At 32.2% G+C, this 15,373-nt stretch overlaps 3 protein-coding genes across 6 annotated transcripts in view; 2 read left to right on the plus strand and 1 right to left on the minus strand.

Annotated features, from left to right (window-relative positions):
* Art7 (arginine methyltransferase 7) overlaps window positions 1-15,373 on the minus strand; it is a 52,907-nt gene that overhangs the window by 750 nt on the left and 36,784 nt on the right. Inside the window, exons 1-10 of one of the 4 annotated variants that reach the window (XM_074130099.1) lie at window positions 8,096-8,222; window positions 6,867-7,040; window positions 6,621-6,770; window positions 5,523-5,738; window positions 5,201-5,436; window positions 3,319-3,615; window positions 3,012-3,222; window positions 2,450-2,572; window positions 1,783-2,010; window positions 752-909 (exon numbers count right to left, since the gene is read on the minus strand). In XM_074130099.1, coding sequence (XP_073986200.1) covers window positions 752-909; window positions 1,783-2,010; window positions 2,450-2,572; window positions 3,012-3,222; window positions 3,319-3,615; window positions 5,201-5,436; window positions 5,523-5,738; window positions 6,621-6,770; window positions 6,867-7,016 — 1,769 coding nt within the window. In that variant the 5' untranslated portion in view covers window positions 7,017-7,040; window positions 8,096-8,222. Of the gene's footprint in view, window positions 1-751; window positions 910-1,782; window positions 2,011-2,449; window positions 2,573-3,011; window positions 3,223-3,318; window positions 3,616-5,200; window positions 5,437-5,522; window positions 5,739-6,620; window positions 6,771-6,866; window positions 7,041-7,824; window positions 8,223-15,373 lie in introns of those variants that run through there. The other 3 variants (XM_074130098.1, XM_074130097.1, XM_074130100.1) reach the window with 3 other exon arrangements.
* On the plus strand, window positions 8,283-9,714 carry ND-23 (NADH dehydrogenase (ubiquinone) 23 kDa subunit). Its single transcript, XM_074130111.1, has 5 exons — window positions 8,283-8,440; window positions 8,526-8,675; window positions 8,751-8,923; window positions 9,008-9,136; window positions 9,442-9,714. Exons 1-5 carry the CDS (start codon window positions 8,404-8,406, stop codon window positions 9,571-9,573), a joined length of 621 nt encoding a protein of 206 aa, XP_073986212.1. The 5' UTR covers window positions 8,283-8,403; the 3' UTR covers window positions 9,574-9,714.
* LOC141455205 (uncharacterized) overlaps window positions 11,133-15,373 on the plus strand; it is a 40,838-nt gene continuing 36,597 nt past the window's right edge. The window contains exon 1 of the mRNA XM_074130083.1: window positions 11,133-11,610. Coding sequence (XP_073986184.1) covers window positions 11,584-11,610 — 27 coding nt within the window. The 5' untranslated portion in view covers window positions 11,133-11,583. The remainder of the gene's footprint in view (window positions 11,611-15,373) is intronic.

The raw sequence follows: 15,373 nt of genomic DNA on the forward strand, positions 1-15,373 counted from the left end.
TTATACAAATAATCTAATTCATAAACTTTTCTTAAGTCTTATAACTAACCGTGAATACACCAGCACATAATTTACATGGAAGTAAAATTAAAAACGTCTATTTTTCTTTATTTTGGGCTTTATGTCCAACTACCAAATTTGGTGTAGTGGTTCGGAGCGACTAGCAAACTTGCTTAACTAAAAATTTCTCGTATAAACCATTAAAGACCTAGACCGGGAATCGAACCAAGTACCACAGTATTGTGGTACATCTTCGCTTTGCGGCCTTCAAATCTGTTCAGGTACCGTAGCGATTATAACATTAAAACGAAATTTATTCATGGTTGTAATGTTATTAATAATTTTTAATTTCATTATGGTTTTCATAATTTTCATGATATTAAAAGCAAACTCCTTGATACTGATTGATTCCAATTAACAGCAGTATCGATTTATTACCAGAAAATACTTTTTTTTTCTGGACTACCTTAACTTTTAAGACTTAGATTCACTTCTGTTGCAGATAAATCGTGTATTACAAAGAATCTATACGACTTACGATATTCAAGATTATCCTAATTCAACAAAGTACATGTTTTTTTGTTAACATGTCTGCTTAAAAAAAAAAATTGTAAAATAACAATTCGATAGAACAATCGATCATACCAAAAAACAAAATTTCACTAATAATGGGGTCATCTCTGTTTTTCGATCGAGATTATATTACGATTTGTAAAAATACGAAAATGTTATTATCTTTTTTTTTACTCACAACTTAACATCCATCGTACCCTCGCTGATTCTGACAGATTCCGGAGGTGCCTCTTCGAAATTATATTCAGCCATTAGACTGGACGTTGCTAATGCTATACCAGAGTATTCCCATAATGGTTGTGTTTCTACATCATTATCACTTCGTTCGCTTGATTTCTATTAAGCAAATAAATGAATACATAAAATATACATGATGCAAGTTTAATCTGTAGATTAGTTTTAATAAAATAGGAAGGTTTTAAGCTATTCCCATCTAAAGATCTTTAAATATACATAAATAAAAGAGCTTTGATTACAATTTGTTCCAAATTTTAAGACTAGGCTTGTTGATATATTTTGGTTTTTAACATCTCTCTTCCAAGTAAAATAAACAACACAAAACTTAAGAAAAAATAAGTAAATACTCTTATTCGGATTTACATAATTCTATTTTTAAAAACTTAGAATCTGCGTACCAAAAAATGGATGACGTCAATACTAGACCGGATTACTAAAGTGAAATGTTACTACTAAAGGAAGCGAGACGTCTTAGCTTCCTCACAAGCCAGCAAATGTTTGCTTAAAAATCGAAGTACTCACAGAAAAAGAATCCTATTTCTAGTAAAGAATAAATGTATGTTTGTGGCATGGGTTCGTTTTATTCCATAGGAAAATCAAAACTGTTTGAAAAGCCAACACAATGCTGGAGCGTAACTTATGGCGGGCCGCCTGGATTATGTACTCTCTAGCATTGCGATCATTTTTGTTCCTAAATTACATTGCAATCTAAAATTGCATCGTAAGTACCACACGCATTGTATCCGGCCTTATTCAGTAGGTCATACGGTAAGATATCCTCGCAATACTGGAGTAGTTGATTCATCTTGATCAAAATGTTATATATTTATTCAATAAGTCTACTGTTATTGCATTTTCAAGTTCTATCACCAATCAAAATATCAATAAGTCTAGAGAATCTAGTCATAGATAATAAATATATATCTATTCACAGTTGCAATTAACTAAATAGATAAATAAAGGCTAACCAACCTCAATTAGTTTGTCAAAAGCGTGCAAACTAAAACCACAGACTTGTCTACAAGGTGATCTAATCTTATGTAAATGATCTAATTGTAATGGTAAAGCGTAGATTTTACAAATTGAAGGCAATATCATGGTATGTTTGGAAGCCATACTATGCCACATGAACCATATTCGGCAATTATCCCATGGGTAAATTGTATCACGGAAATATGGTTCTGATAATACAACATCCACCTGAAGCGTAAAACAAAAAAAAAATATATTTATTATGCTAAATATTTTGTTTTTCTAATAGATATTTTTTTTTTATTTATTTAGTAATTTACAATCTGTATACATTGTGTACAATAAGTAAATATGGAGAGTATGATGAACTGGTGCAGGAGGAGAGTAGCTACCCAGCGGTAGCACTCTCTATAGGAGAGAGGAGAATGTGAGGAGGAGAGAGGAGAGATAGGAAAATAATGATTTAGGTCCTCAGCCTACAAGGAAATCGCGAGGCCACTGGCGATTCAGTCGGCGAGGAGTATTAGGGATGTCAGAGGAAGCGAGAGACAGTACAAGAGGATTAGAGCTAGTCGAGAGAGTAGTATGGACATTTTTGGTATTTTAGCCTTGGCGAGTTGGTCTATAAAGGAAATGAAGAGAATAAATTTAAAAACTAGTAACTTACATCTCCTTCAATCATCACTTTATCGTATTTTTTCAGTATGATCACTTTATTCGATAAATTGTTTTCCTTAATTATATTTTCCATTACATTGTAAGTAACAGGATTTTCTTCTATACAGTACACCTGCAAAAAAATCGATTAGATAATGATCAATTTTATAGTTCGATTTTTTTAATTTATTTATTATGATTTGTTCTTGCTCTTCTTTTAGGTTACAATTGGTGTCCTTCACTACAAGCTATTTCTAGGGTCTAAATTGAAATATTAAGTTCCAAACTTCTTGCGATTTTCCGGTTCTTAAGTGACACACACACACACACACACTCAATTTTCTAAAAAAAAAAAAACTATTTTCCATTCAACGGATTTTAAATCAGATGTTTCCAATGAAAACTTGGGGAAATTGGACGAGGAGATCAAGAACAGTTTGTTCACCATCTCGTTTTGCCCGCAAAAACCCTTAATATCAGGTATCTAGGATAGAGTAGGCTCAATACATTAATCTAATCTCTTTTTTTTTAACCCAGCTTCTACCTAATAGATTTTGTTTACCATCCATTACCTTATGCGCAATCGACGCCACAGCAAATGGTAGTAAAGAGAAATCCCCAATATACACAGCTATAGAAATTCTTGGTAAATTGGCCAATACTTTTAAATATTTAAGCCATCTGCTTAAATCATTAACGGCCATTAATCGAGTCCTGGATATTGAGGTATGCAGACCACAGGTACAACTAGGCGGTCCAAGTTCTTCTATTGGTTTTGTTGATCTGAAAGAAAGGAATTTCTGTATTTTACTTTGTTGCAAAAATAATATAAAATTAATAATAAAAATTTTTATAATAATAATAAATAAGTTACTTAACTGTTTTTCAAAAAGATGAAAAAAATTTGAATATTTATCGTGACTAGCAACCAGCTCCAATTGAGCACCCTGCTTTACCGGTAATGTCTTATGTAAATGATAAATAGCCTGCATCCAATGATCTCGCCAAGGTGTAACTTTCACAAAAGATGGAGCTATAGAGATTACAGTTTCACCTGCAGCATCCATGTCTAGTTCCCACCAGAATGCCACACTTGTACACATACCATTTGTTAAAGCTTCAAAACTAATTTTACTGGTTTCATTATAAGGTATTACTGATTTACAAAAATCAAATCTGTAAAAAAAACAAAAATAAAATTATAATAATTTAATTTAGATCGCAATAAATTAAGAGATGATTATTATTATTTTGTGATTTATTTATGAGCACATCTCCATATTCATCAAGATGGTCGATAAAAAAAAAAACATCAAACGATTCGATAATCTTTCGCCTAAACAAAGCAAACATTTCTTAGCAGATCCTTTCCCGTCGGGCCTACTTCTTCTTAGAAGTCACCACTTCTATTATCTCCCTGGAGAGAACTCGAGACAAGGAGAATGAGCTTCAGATTTTTTGAAGAATATCATTCAACAAAACCTGGTTGATTTTTTTCGGTTCATAAAAGGAACTACCAAATCGTAAATAAACTAGGTGAATACATGATTCGATTAATTCTATATACAGGGTGAACCAGTAAGTATTGTCCATAGACCTACTGTTTGTAGTACATCTAAAGTGGAGTTCAATGACGTATTGGCCAACTCCCTGTTTCCGGAGGAAGATTGAGGCTGATTGGAGAATAATTTATACTTCAAAATGGTATCAATTTTTAGAAAATTTATCGTGTATTTCTAACCGTGTCATCAGAATCGAATTCGGACTAAAACTTTCTGAGTAATAACATTTTTATTGGAAAAAATGTAATGATTTTAGTAAAAAAAAATTAAAGTGACGTCACTCAAGAACAGTGGAAAATATGAAGTTGGCCAATACGTCATTGAACTCCACTTTAGATGTACTACACACAGTAGGCCCTATGGACAATACTTACTGGTTCACCCTGTATAGAGACATACCGATGCTTGACTCTAGATCTAGTAGGAATACGGCTAGGAATAGATTTGTGAGGCTGAATGTGACCATCTTACAGACCAATATAAGTTAGGATCCTACTGTGTGTAGTACATCTAAAGTGGAGTTCAATGACGTATTGGCCAACTTCATATTTTCCACTGTTCTTGAGTGACGTCACTTTAATTTTTTTTTCTAAAATCATTACTTTTTTTCCAATAAAAATGTTATTACTCAGCAAGTTTTTTGTCCGAATTCGATTCTGGTGACACGGTTAGAAAGACAGATAAATTTCCTAAAAATTGACACCATTTTAAAGCATAAATTATTCTCCAATCAGCCTCAATCTTCCTCCGGAAACAGGGAGTTGGCCAATACGTCATTGAACTCCACTTTAGATGTACTACACACAGTAGGCCTACGGGCATTCGTTACTGGTTCACCCTGCATACTTCTGACATCTTAAATTACAGTGGAAAAAAATGTCACGAATTTTGTACTAACCTAATATAAAGTGTAACAAAATCGTTTAGTGAACATTATTCTGAGAAATCTAAAGATGTAAATTTTTAAGCAACCTTTGACAGCATCTTTTTTTGGTGAGCGGATGAATAATTTTATTTTATTTAAGTATATTAATGCTATTGGGAGAAATTTAATATAAACCACTAGAATATCATCAAATAAAATTGAAAATAAAGCTTCCTGGCTAAAAATTTTGCAGTAAACTTTCATCAATTGTTATTTCGACACTAATCAAAAAAAAAAAAAAACAGTTGAAAATGAATTGGTATGTACTGCTAACTTGAAGATCTGTAAGGGAGACGATAAGATCTTAACATCATTCGGATGAATCTGATCTAACTGGATGTCATGGACACCACACGTTCCAGTACAATTGACCATGTTACGTGGTAAACGCAGCTCGTTGCCATGTAATACCAGAAATTTTGGCCGTATTTTATTAGCCGATTGTAGCAGATCACTTTCAATAACTTGGCAGTAAACACGAGCGGCTGAAGGTATCACTATAGCGTCATCCTGCAAGCAGAAAAGTTAGGTTATTTTTATTACTACAAGAAGAACAAAAATAAAACAAACAAACAAAAACAGTCAAATAAACTAACCTCTAAAAGATGTTCATTTGCATGATTAAACGTTTCTATGGCACCTTCGCCAATTAATTCTGTGTCGAATACTTCGGTCACTAAAATATTAGCCTTGTGATCTAAATCAACGCCTACTCTTAGTTGAGTCGATCTTTTTGATATAACTTTAATCTTATTTGCCAGACAGTTGTCTTGTAATAAACATTTAGCGATATCTGCCATCGGTGGGAATCCCTTTTTAACAGAAGAAGAAAAAAAAAATGTCTTTCAGCATTATTATTACGAGTGAAAAAGACACAAGGTGATATAATTAATACAATAATATAAACTTCTGTTTGAACTCCTGGGTCAAGAAAAACAGCTTCAGTTTTATTCCTGAATGAATAAGATTTCTTTGGTATTGATATCGCTCTTTAACCAAAACTTATTTTAATCTTATTAACTATCTATATACTATGCAGGGTAAAGTCATTATGAAGTGCTGCTATTTGGAAGACCATAATATGACTTTTTTTAAATTTTTGGTTATGTCTAGTGATAAATCTCTACCCACAAGCCATCGCGTGGCACAAAGTCAACGCATTCCTCATGTAACTTTTGAACTGGTGTGGTAATTGTCCAATCAGCAATTAGTAAAGATGTCTTACACTTCTCCAACAATTTAGCAATAGGGGTTAAATTTGTTGATACAAAATAAAATAGTTAAACTTATTTTTTTTTACCTTGTAATATAAATTATATGTCTATTATAAGTACTATTATCAATTTCATTAAAGGGATACAGCATTGAGCTGACATATTATTCGAAATGCGCTAGACTGCTGTTTGAAAATATTCAACGTGATGACCAGTGTGCTGCTACAATGGTGGAAAAATTGAGATAATAAGGAAGGTTGTTTACGCTAGGAGACATCTATTGGAATCGCGAGAAGTTATCAGAAATCTTAATGGTGGCCCTCCTTCCAACATGAAAACATATTTTTGGGCATCCTTAAAGTAAGGATTGTTTTAAACGATGGGCCCATGAGTTGGATGACCGAAAAGAAGAAACGATGAAATAATAGCATCTCGCTACAAATCTACCCAGATATACCTAAAAATTTCCTACAAACTTACCTCACAAGCTACAATCGTATCGGCACCACAGTTGGCAGCCATCATGGATAGTAATCCAGTGCCAGTCCCGATATCCAGAACATGTGCCTTCTTATTTTTGGCATGCATCTCGTCGATTGCTTTCTTTATCGCCGAATAGTATTTTTCATTCTATAAACCAAATTTAATTTCAAATATTTTTATCACAACAATTTGAAAACTGTTTTTTTTTTTTAAAGAAAAACCAAAATTTGGGAAATTGCTCACCCTGTCTGTGTCATGCAACATATCAGCATACATTGATCTGGCGATTTCTTGATGATAATCATAGTATTCATCTTCCAAAACCCAACCCATCCTTCCTGTTAATGTGTTCACTTTTTGTACAAACGTTCCAATACTTCCGTCCAATTTCATGGTAGTTGGCAGTGGTTTCAAAATCTAAAAAAAAGCAAAAAGTACGTAAGGGCATAAGAATTTATTTATTGTGTATGCATTGATTTAATTAGGACAGTTAAAAAATATTCGTTATTCAGTTATCCCTGTTACAGTTATAGGGATTCGTTATTCCAAATAGAGAAATGGACTAGCCTCAATTTATGGGGCCAAGATGTCTCCGAAGGTAAATCAGCTTAGCCCACAACTTTTGGCATAGATATACCCGAAAACACTGATGATCTTTGCAGCCAGATTACATGTGTTCACAACTACACAAACTTGCAAATTAATATAAGTTACACTTTACACAAACTGTTCTGTACCCAGCATCCACAATGGGTCTTGTAGGATGTAGTGAATTTTGCCTAATAGCCTTTCGGAGAGTAATTTTAGCAACAAACATTGGAAACTTTCCATTATCCTAAACCTCTTTTTTTTAGAGAATCAGTAATTCAGAAGCTGTTAAAAAAAATGCCTAAAAAGAACTTAAGAAAGTGTTTTTATAAATCACAATTAAAAAGGTAGGAGACAAAAATCCACAGGCATAGTAGTTTCTCACATGAAGCTCATGAATTAGGAAATACGACTTTGTTTCTAATCGGCGAATGGTTCTCAAATCAGTATTGCGAAGGTATACTTGATTTACATTTGTCTGAACAATGCCATGAACCAAATTCTGAAGTGGAGGAGAAATAAGGATCCTTAGAAAAAAAATCAAAATCCAAAACTGTAAACCAAATAAAGTGATGTTTAAACATTAAAACTAATAACTTAAAAACAGCGATACCTTTAATTTTCTTTGCAGTCCCAAAAATTTAAATATCATTCAAATGTAATATACTATACAATAAGACTAGAGTTGGTTCCAAGCCGAATGAAATGAGGACCTCAGTAATATTTTACGATAGAAGAAGCTTGTACATAATATTAAAAAATAAAACTAATTTAAGTCTAATTCATATAAAATTTCAACCTGAGACAAATTTACTAAGTCGTTTTTAACTTTTTAACTTACAACTATATAAATAAATGCAATACACAAGGTACAAAGTAGTTACCTTCCACAGAAAATAACGCAAATCACATTAAGTGCTACATATACAGGTTACGCAAATGAATTATGTTCAAGTAATACGATAATTTTAGTCAAGTATATTAAAAATAATTATTGAATTCATTGAACTTATATTTTTTTAATTATTAAAATAATAATTATTATTATAAGGCAGAATATGTTTTTAAAATATTTTTTACTAAGAACTTTCTTGAAAATTATAACTTAACCTTCATAAAGGTTACCTGCAATACAGGTTATGAAAATTATCTAAGATTATAGGGCCATATATTAAAATAATAGAAAAAAGACATGAATACGGTCAAGATATTTAATTTTTCAAGATCTGGTAAATATTTTAGTTTCTGTAGAAATGTAGTGTCAATTAATTTCATCAGTTCGATTCTGAACATTATTTTGTGTTGTTAATTTAGCACTATCTTTACTACAACCCAGGCTTTCGGTAGCGCCTTTTCTAGTTAGGAACAAGTATGTCTACGTAAATGATAAAGAGCCTTCTATGGACTGGTCTGATATTACAGACAGGGCTGCAGTTGCTATGTTTTGGACTGAAATTGTAAGAGGTAAGATATGTGCATTTTTTTTTTAAGTAATCCCACTTCAGAAGTATTTAGTACTTAAGTTATTACTGCTTTAAGGACATATGGTTTCACTTGGCCATCTATTCAAAGAACCAGCAACAATTAATTATCCATTTGAGAAAGGACCACTTAGTCCTAGATTTCGTGGTGAACATGCTTTGAGAAGATATCCTTCGGGTGAAGAGAGATGTATTGCTTGTAAACTCTGTGAAGCAATTTGCCCAGCGCAGGTTTGTACAAGTTTCCAATATATATTGATGAGCATTTGCACTGTGTGTGTGTGATCAAATCTTCTCTTATTATTTTTGCTTTAGGCTATAACAATTGAGGCTGAAGAAAGAGCGGACGGAAGTCGACGTACGACTAGATACGATATAGATATGACGAAATGCATTTACTGTGGGTTTTGCCAGGAAGCTTGCCCGGTTGATGCTATCGTCGAGGTAATTACTAACATGAAATTAAACATTATTAAAAGTTTGATCATCTTGAAGGAACGAATCCAAATTTTGAGCTTCTTAATTTACTTTGGTTTTGTATGCAAAAGAAGTTTCGGCATTTTATCGCACCCGGTTAAGGTCGGTCGGTTGCAGTTTCGCGTCTTTGGAAGATAAAAATCAAAGCCTACAAGTTTCGTGCATGAAACTTAGTGTTAACTTAAAAGATTTAAGCACGTTTCGCTTTGACATAATCTAAAACAATAATAACCAACCAAATTAACCAAGTATTTTATCTCTGTTTTTTTCAGGGCCCAAATTTTGAATTTTCCACAGAGACACATGAAGAATTACTTTACAATAAAGAGAAACTTTTGAATAATGGCGATAAATGGGAATCAGAAATCGCCTCGAATATCCATGCTGATCATCTTTATCGATAAATAATTTTACTAAACTTTATCAGCTTGTAGGTTGTTTTGATAATAGAAATAATTTATTTGTATTTTCTCTTTTGTTATGTGAAATGTGTTGTAAAAAAGTAAAAAGTTGTTATTAAAAAAAAATAGATTAATAATAAAGGATCTGTAGTTTTATCTTTTTACAAAATTTAGATGCAAAGAAAAGTTACCTTGTTCAGAAATCTGATAAAACAATTAGTTTTATTTTATATAAGATTTATTACGTGAACAGGTATTATTAGAACAATGATGGTGAATCTATGACCCACGCAAGCTTTTTCACTGACCCACACAATTGCTAGGCAACCATTTGTTTGTTTACGCGGGTTGATTTAGATTTTCTAATTGTTGTGGATAATTTATATTCTATCTATATTTTTTTCAATCACGCATTGACACAAAAGCAATTTAAATGCTATCTACAACCTTTAGTTTGATCATTATAGTTCTAAAACGCAAATGACGAAAAATGCTTTTGTAGTATTTGAAATAAAGCAAAAAGTGTTTACAAAATATCAAATAAAATGTATAATTTTACTCATATTTTGTTTGTTAAAAAAATCGACAACCCAAAGCAAATAACCATATTTAGATTTTCTTCAGATAAAACACACTTTTGTTCAGGTTTTGTTCAGTTATGTTTGTAAAAAGAGACTTCCATAGCACTTGTTTCGTCCCGTTTTACCCAATTATGCCAACTGAATTTTAAAGATTAGTTTAGTTTTGAAAATATTCAGTTTACAATTTTTAAACTTAATTTCTTGTGCAAATGGGCATTAGTGGTGACCCAAGAGCTAGTACTAAAAACGAAAATGGACGAAATTTGACCCACGTTTCCACAAAGTTCGCCATCCCTGCTCTAGAACGTGAGAGATAGCGTATTCGTAGTTCGATGTATAGCCAGCAGATCGCAGATGAATACACTTATTAGAATTGCTCAATGCAGAGTTTCTTAGCCAGCCAATAGGTGTGGTAAACATGATTTAATTATTACGTAAAAATACAAAGTACCTTCCTGTAAAATGTTCCAGAACAACGTCGTTTGCATAAGTTTAAAGAAAATAATAGCAGCTGTTCTTGAGAAAACTAAAAAAAAAGTCTGTTCAAAAAAGTTACACCTTCGGTTAACCAATTTTGACTTAAATCTTACTGTGACATCCTCTGTGTTTGCATTTAAGCTACGTTGCACAATTTGTGCAATTTCTTGTTTTTTGTGTTACGATGGCTGTATTCACAGACGCACATTACATTACGTATATATTACGATGGATACATTCACAGAGAGGAAGCGGAATTTTTAAAAACCAGGTTTTTAAAATTAGCACTTCCTCGTATCCAGTAGTAAAAACGAAATAAACATAAGATTATAAAATTTGCCATGCGCTACGTAGTAAGACAAGATTGGCTCGACCGCCCCTTGGCGGCAGACTGACTTGGCGCTCCGCACTGCTCCTCCAAAGTGGGGGGCGCATCGTAGGGGAAGTGTGTTTTTTACTATTTTATTTGAAACTGAGAGAGAGAGGGCAGCCGCACGTTGTGCCAAGAAGTCTCTCACATACGGAGTCCGTAGATCGTTCTGAACAGTGTTGTACTGAGAGTCTCCTTGTGGGCGACCCACTCTTGCCACCCCACTTCGCTAAGTCGTCAGTTGTACAATAACAATTGTGCTGTTACAGTGAGAGTGTATCCTCCGCACATTTATTGTAAAAAATATCGATATTAAACGTGATCAAATTTAGTATTTTTTTTTTTCATTTAATATTAGTTTTTATTATTATTATTTTTTTTTTACTTTTAGTTAATTATTTGTTTTGTAAACTTTGGAAAAAACAGACTATCGACTATGTAATCGATTAAAATTGATTAATTGTGTCGATATTTGTGGAAAAAAAATCTCGCACCCGCGACTTCCTTTCGGAATAAGTACTAAAAAAAAAAAGGAAAGTGAGTGACAAAATAACGGTGAAACCCGAGAAAGACAGAGAGAGAAAGATGACTCCCAGTGTGTTAACTACAGCTGTAAGTGTAAACACATTTTTTTTGTTATTTGTAATTTCATAATTAATACAAAATAAAACTCACAAGACTTTTTCTTGCATACATACACACAAACGTAATGTATATAAAACTAATACGTATGAGTTAAATACGGAAACAAAATGCACCATTTGAAGGAGAAATCGATGAAACGGAAGTGCCTCTGCATAAAGTAGTTGTTTTTCTTTAGTTTTTAGTTCTTTGTATTTTGATTGACACAATAAACAGTAAGGGCACTTCAGAGTAATGGCTAAACCACCCCCTTTGCCCAAAAGTGCCCTCAAATCAAATTTGTTTGGAATTAAGTTTCAAATCAAAGTTTTAGATCCGCAGTGGCTCGATTTTAACCGATTTGATTTTAACTGATCATAGCACGCATTTTTATTGTATCCCGGTCCAGCTTCGGAAATTCATCCATAATCAGTGCACCGTACTAAAATTATACCAATTTGTGCTCACCATAGTAATTAGACAATGAAATTTAAAGATTTTTTTTTTTTAACACTCATAATTCAAGTCGCAATATCTCTCTTCATAATGTACTGGACACTATGAAATTTCGCTCAATCAAAGACCCTTACTAACTCTAGAATTGTGAGAAATATCAGCATTCTGTAGGTTATAGTAAGCAAGGTATTGGACATTGAAATTTAGCCAATCCTTAAAACGCCCCATATTTCAAATCGTAATATCTTAAAAAGTATTGTTCAGAATAATATGAAATTTTATTCAATCAAAGACCCTTTCTAACTCTAGAATTGTGAGAAATATCATCTTTCTGTACGTTATAGTAAGCGAAATATTAGACATTGAAATTTAGCGTTTTCTTAAAACGCTCCATATTTCAAATTGCAATATCTTATAAAGTATTGTACAGAATACTATGAAATTTTGCTCAATCCAAGACCATTTCTAATTCCAGAATTGTGAGAAATATCAGCTTTCTGTACGTTATAGTAAGCGAGATATTAGATATTGAAATTTAGCGTTTTCTTAAAACGCTCCATATTTCAAATTGCAATATCTTATAAAGTATTGTACAGAATACTATGAAATTTCGCTCAATCAAAGACCCTTACTAACTCTAGAATTGTGAGAAATATCAGCATTCTGTACGTTATAGTAAGCGAGATATTAGACATTGAATTTTAGCGTTTTCTTAAAACGCTCCATATTTCAAATTGCAATATCTTATAAAGTATTGTACAGAATACTATGAAATTTCGCTCAATCAAAGACCCTTACTAACTCTAGAATTGTGAGAAATATCAGCATTCTGTACGTTATAGTAAGCGAAATATTAGACATTGAAATTTAGCGTTTTCTTAAAACGCTCCATATTTCAAATTGCAATATCTTATAAAGTATTGTACAGAATACTATGAAATTTTGCTTAATCAAAGACCACTCCTAACTCTAGAATTGTGAGAAATATCAGCTTTCTGTACGTTATAGTAAGCGAGATATTAGACATTGAAATTTAGCGTTTTCTTAAAACGCTCCATATTTCAAATTGCAATATCTTATAAAGTATTGTACAGAATACTATGAAATTTTGCTCAATCCAAGACCATTTCTAATTCCAGAATTGTGAGAAATATCATCTTTCTGTACGTTATAGTAAGCGAGATATTAGACATTGAAATTTTAGCGATTTCTTAAAACGCCTCATATTTCTTAAATCGCAATATCTCTCTTCAAGATGTACTGGAACAATTCTTTGAGGAGGGAACTTGTTTTATTTTTCTTCCTATTCTAGGAATTATGGGGGATTATGCCCAATTTTCCAGAATGAATGTTCCTGTTGCCTTTAATGGTGTAATTTTATTCAAATGTAGCAAATGGACAAGAGTGTCCACTCAAGATATTTGTTTTAAGAATTTTTACGGAAGGAAGCGAATAAAATAAATGCACCTTTCCGCTTCAGTGATCTGAACATCTGTAGAACGTGTTTTCCACCTGTTCCAGACATCGGAACACAGCCAATTCGAAGGTCAGAATTACCAACTGTAAATCCTAATTAAAAGTTTTACGCCCACCCATTTCACCCATCAACAAACTCCAACTTCTCCAATCTTACTTGTTATCTAATTCTTCTCCAACTTTAGTGATGCCATCGTTAATATTACCATTTAAATGTAATTAAAAATTAAAAAATTAAAAAAACATCAAGCTCAAATTTCTCATTAAAAGTATTCCTATTATTAACTTTGAAATTAATCCCTTAATAAACATATATTGTTTTTTGTAGTACAATATTATTTTATTTTATATTGAAAATAAACATAAATTATTTTACACAGTGTATTATGGGATAAGTAAAATACTTTTAAACTTATCTTATTGTTAGTGTGCCGCGAAAATTTTTCAAATTGTTAAAGTGTGCCGCGCCAAAAAAAAAAAAAAAAACTGCAGATAAACAGAACTGGAATGATCTCTCGTGACACTAATAGTTTCTTTTTTGAAACTCTGAACTTATACTAAAAAAAGATAATTTACTTCAATATTATAAGCGTATACTTGATGCAACGTACAAAAAAACAGACGTACAGCAATTAACAATGGATTGAAGTCGTACTATTTAGTATTGTAGAGATTCAATTTTCTGAAGATTTTGGTTGTATTTGGGTTGAACCACCACACAGTTCTATTCCACAAACGTCCAGATGGGAGGGGGGAAGTTCTTTGTTGTGAGCCAAAAATCGTTTTCCTGCGATTTGTTTCCGTTTCCGGAATATTTTAACCCGTAAAATTCATCAGTATCAATTGGAAGAATATCTGATCAAATTACATAATTATTTTAATGTAAAATAAAAAAAAAAAATAAAAAATAACGTAATTTAAGTACGAGTAATAACGTAACGTGATTGGAGGATGTTACATAAACAGGGTTGCCATGGTAACGCCTAACACACAATGTTAAACAATCTAGTTTACCTTCTACGGAGCGGCAGTACTTTCGAAATGGTACGAGTCATTTCAGACATAATTTACTTTATTTAATTTATTAATTCTTTATTAATTATTTATAAACTTAGTCAGATAAAAGAGGCATAAATAAAGGAATTTAAAGTTATTGTAATGTATTTGTAAGTCTCGTAATTTTAAATTCAACTAATTCGCAGTAATAATAATTCTTTGTAGAAATAATTATTAACTTTTCACGGAATTTATTTATTTATTATACTACATAAATAATTTGCTATACTATTATTTATTAATAAATAGATATTTCTCAATACTACTTAGCCACAACGTTCCAGGAAAATGATTTAAACAAAAATGCCTTATTGGGAAACCGGAAAAAAAGAATTCTCCACATTCCCCTCACTCTAAAATTTCTTGGATCAAATTTTCTCATGGAGGAAGGGGGGAGCTTCAACCAAAAATTTGTGAAAACAAGATGATGCGACACGCTACATTCCCCAAAAAACAAGCTGCAACTTGCCTTTTGGTTTATAACAATTGTTACTAGCCTAGTATAGAAGATTCACCTCATCTGGTTATAAGGTTATAAATACTTCGGGAATGAATTACTTCTCGTGTACGTACTATTTCAATGATCAAATTTTGGCAGATTCTTTAGCCGGAGGAATTCATAAGTCTAAAGCTGTAAACATTCTACCAGATTATATAAAGAAAAAAGAGAAGTGATTTAGGGTGGGGTAGACTAACCAGTCCCAATTATTTTCTTGCGAGTGTAATTTAGACCTACAATGCGTAGTTAATAAAGTTTTGTTTATTT

The sequence above is a fragment of the Rhodnius prolixus genome, unplaced genomic scaffold, assembly GCF_049639745.1.
Source record: "Rhodnius prolixus isolate KJV_2025 unplaced genomic scaffold, Rpr scaffold_33, whole genome shotgun sequence".
Lineage (NCBI taxonomy): Eukaryota > Metazoa > Arthropoda > Insecta > Hemiptera > Reduviidae > Rhodnius > Rhodnius prolixus.

What these genes read in the sequence shown, in the direction of transcription:
- ND-23 (XM_074130111.1), top strand. Translation starts at nt 8,404, where the DNA reads ATGAATACGGTCAAGATATTTAATTTTTCAAGATCTG. An exon ending in TTGGACTGAAATTGTAAGAG is followed by an intron (nt 8,676 to 8,750) that starts GTAAGATATGTG and finishes TACTGCTTTAAG; the next exon opens with GACATATGGTTTCACTTGGC. An exon ending in AAGCAATTTGCCCAGCGCAG is followed by an intron (nt 8,924 to 9,007) that starts GTTTGTACAAGT and finishes TTTTTGCTTTAG; the next exon opens with GCTATAACAATTGAGGCTGA.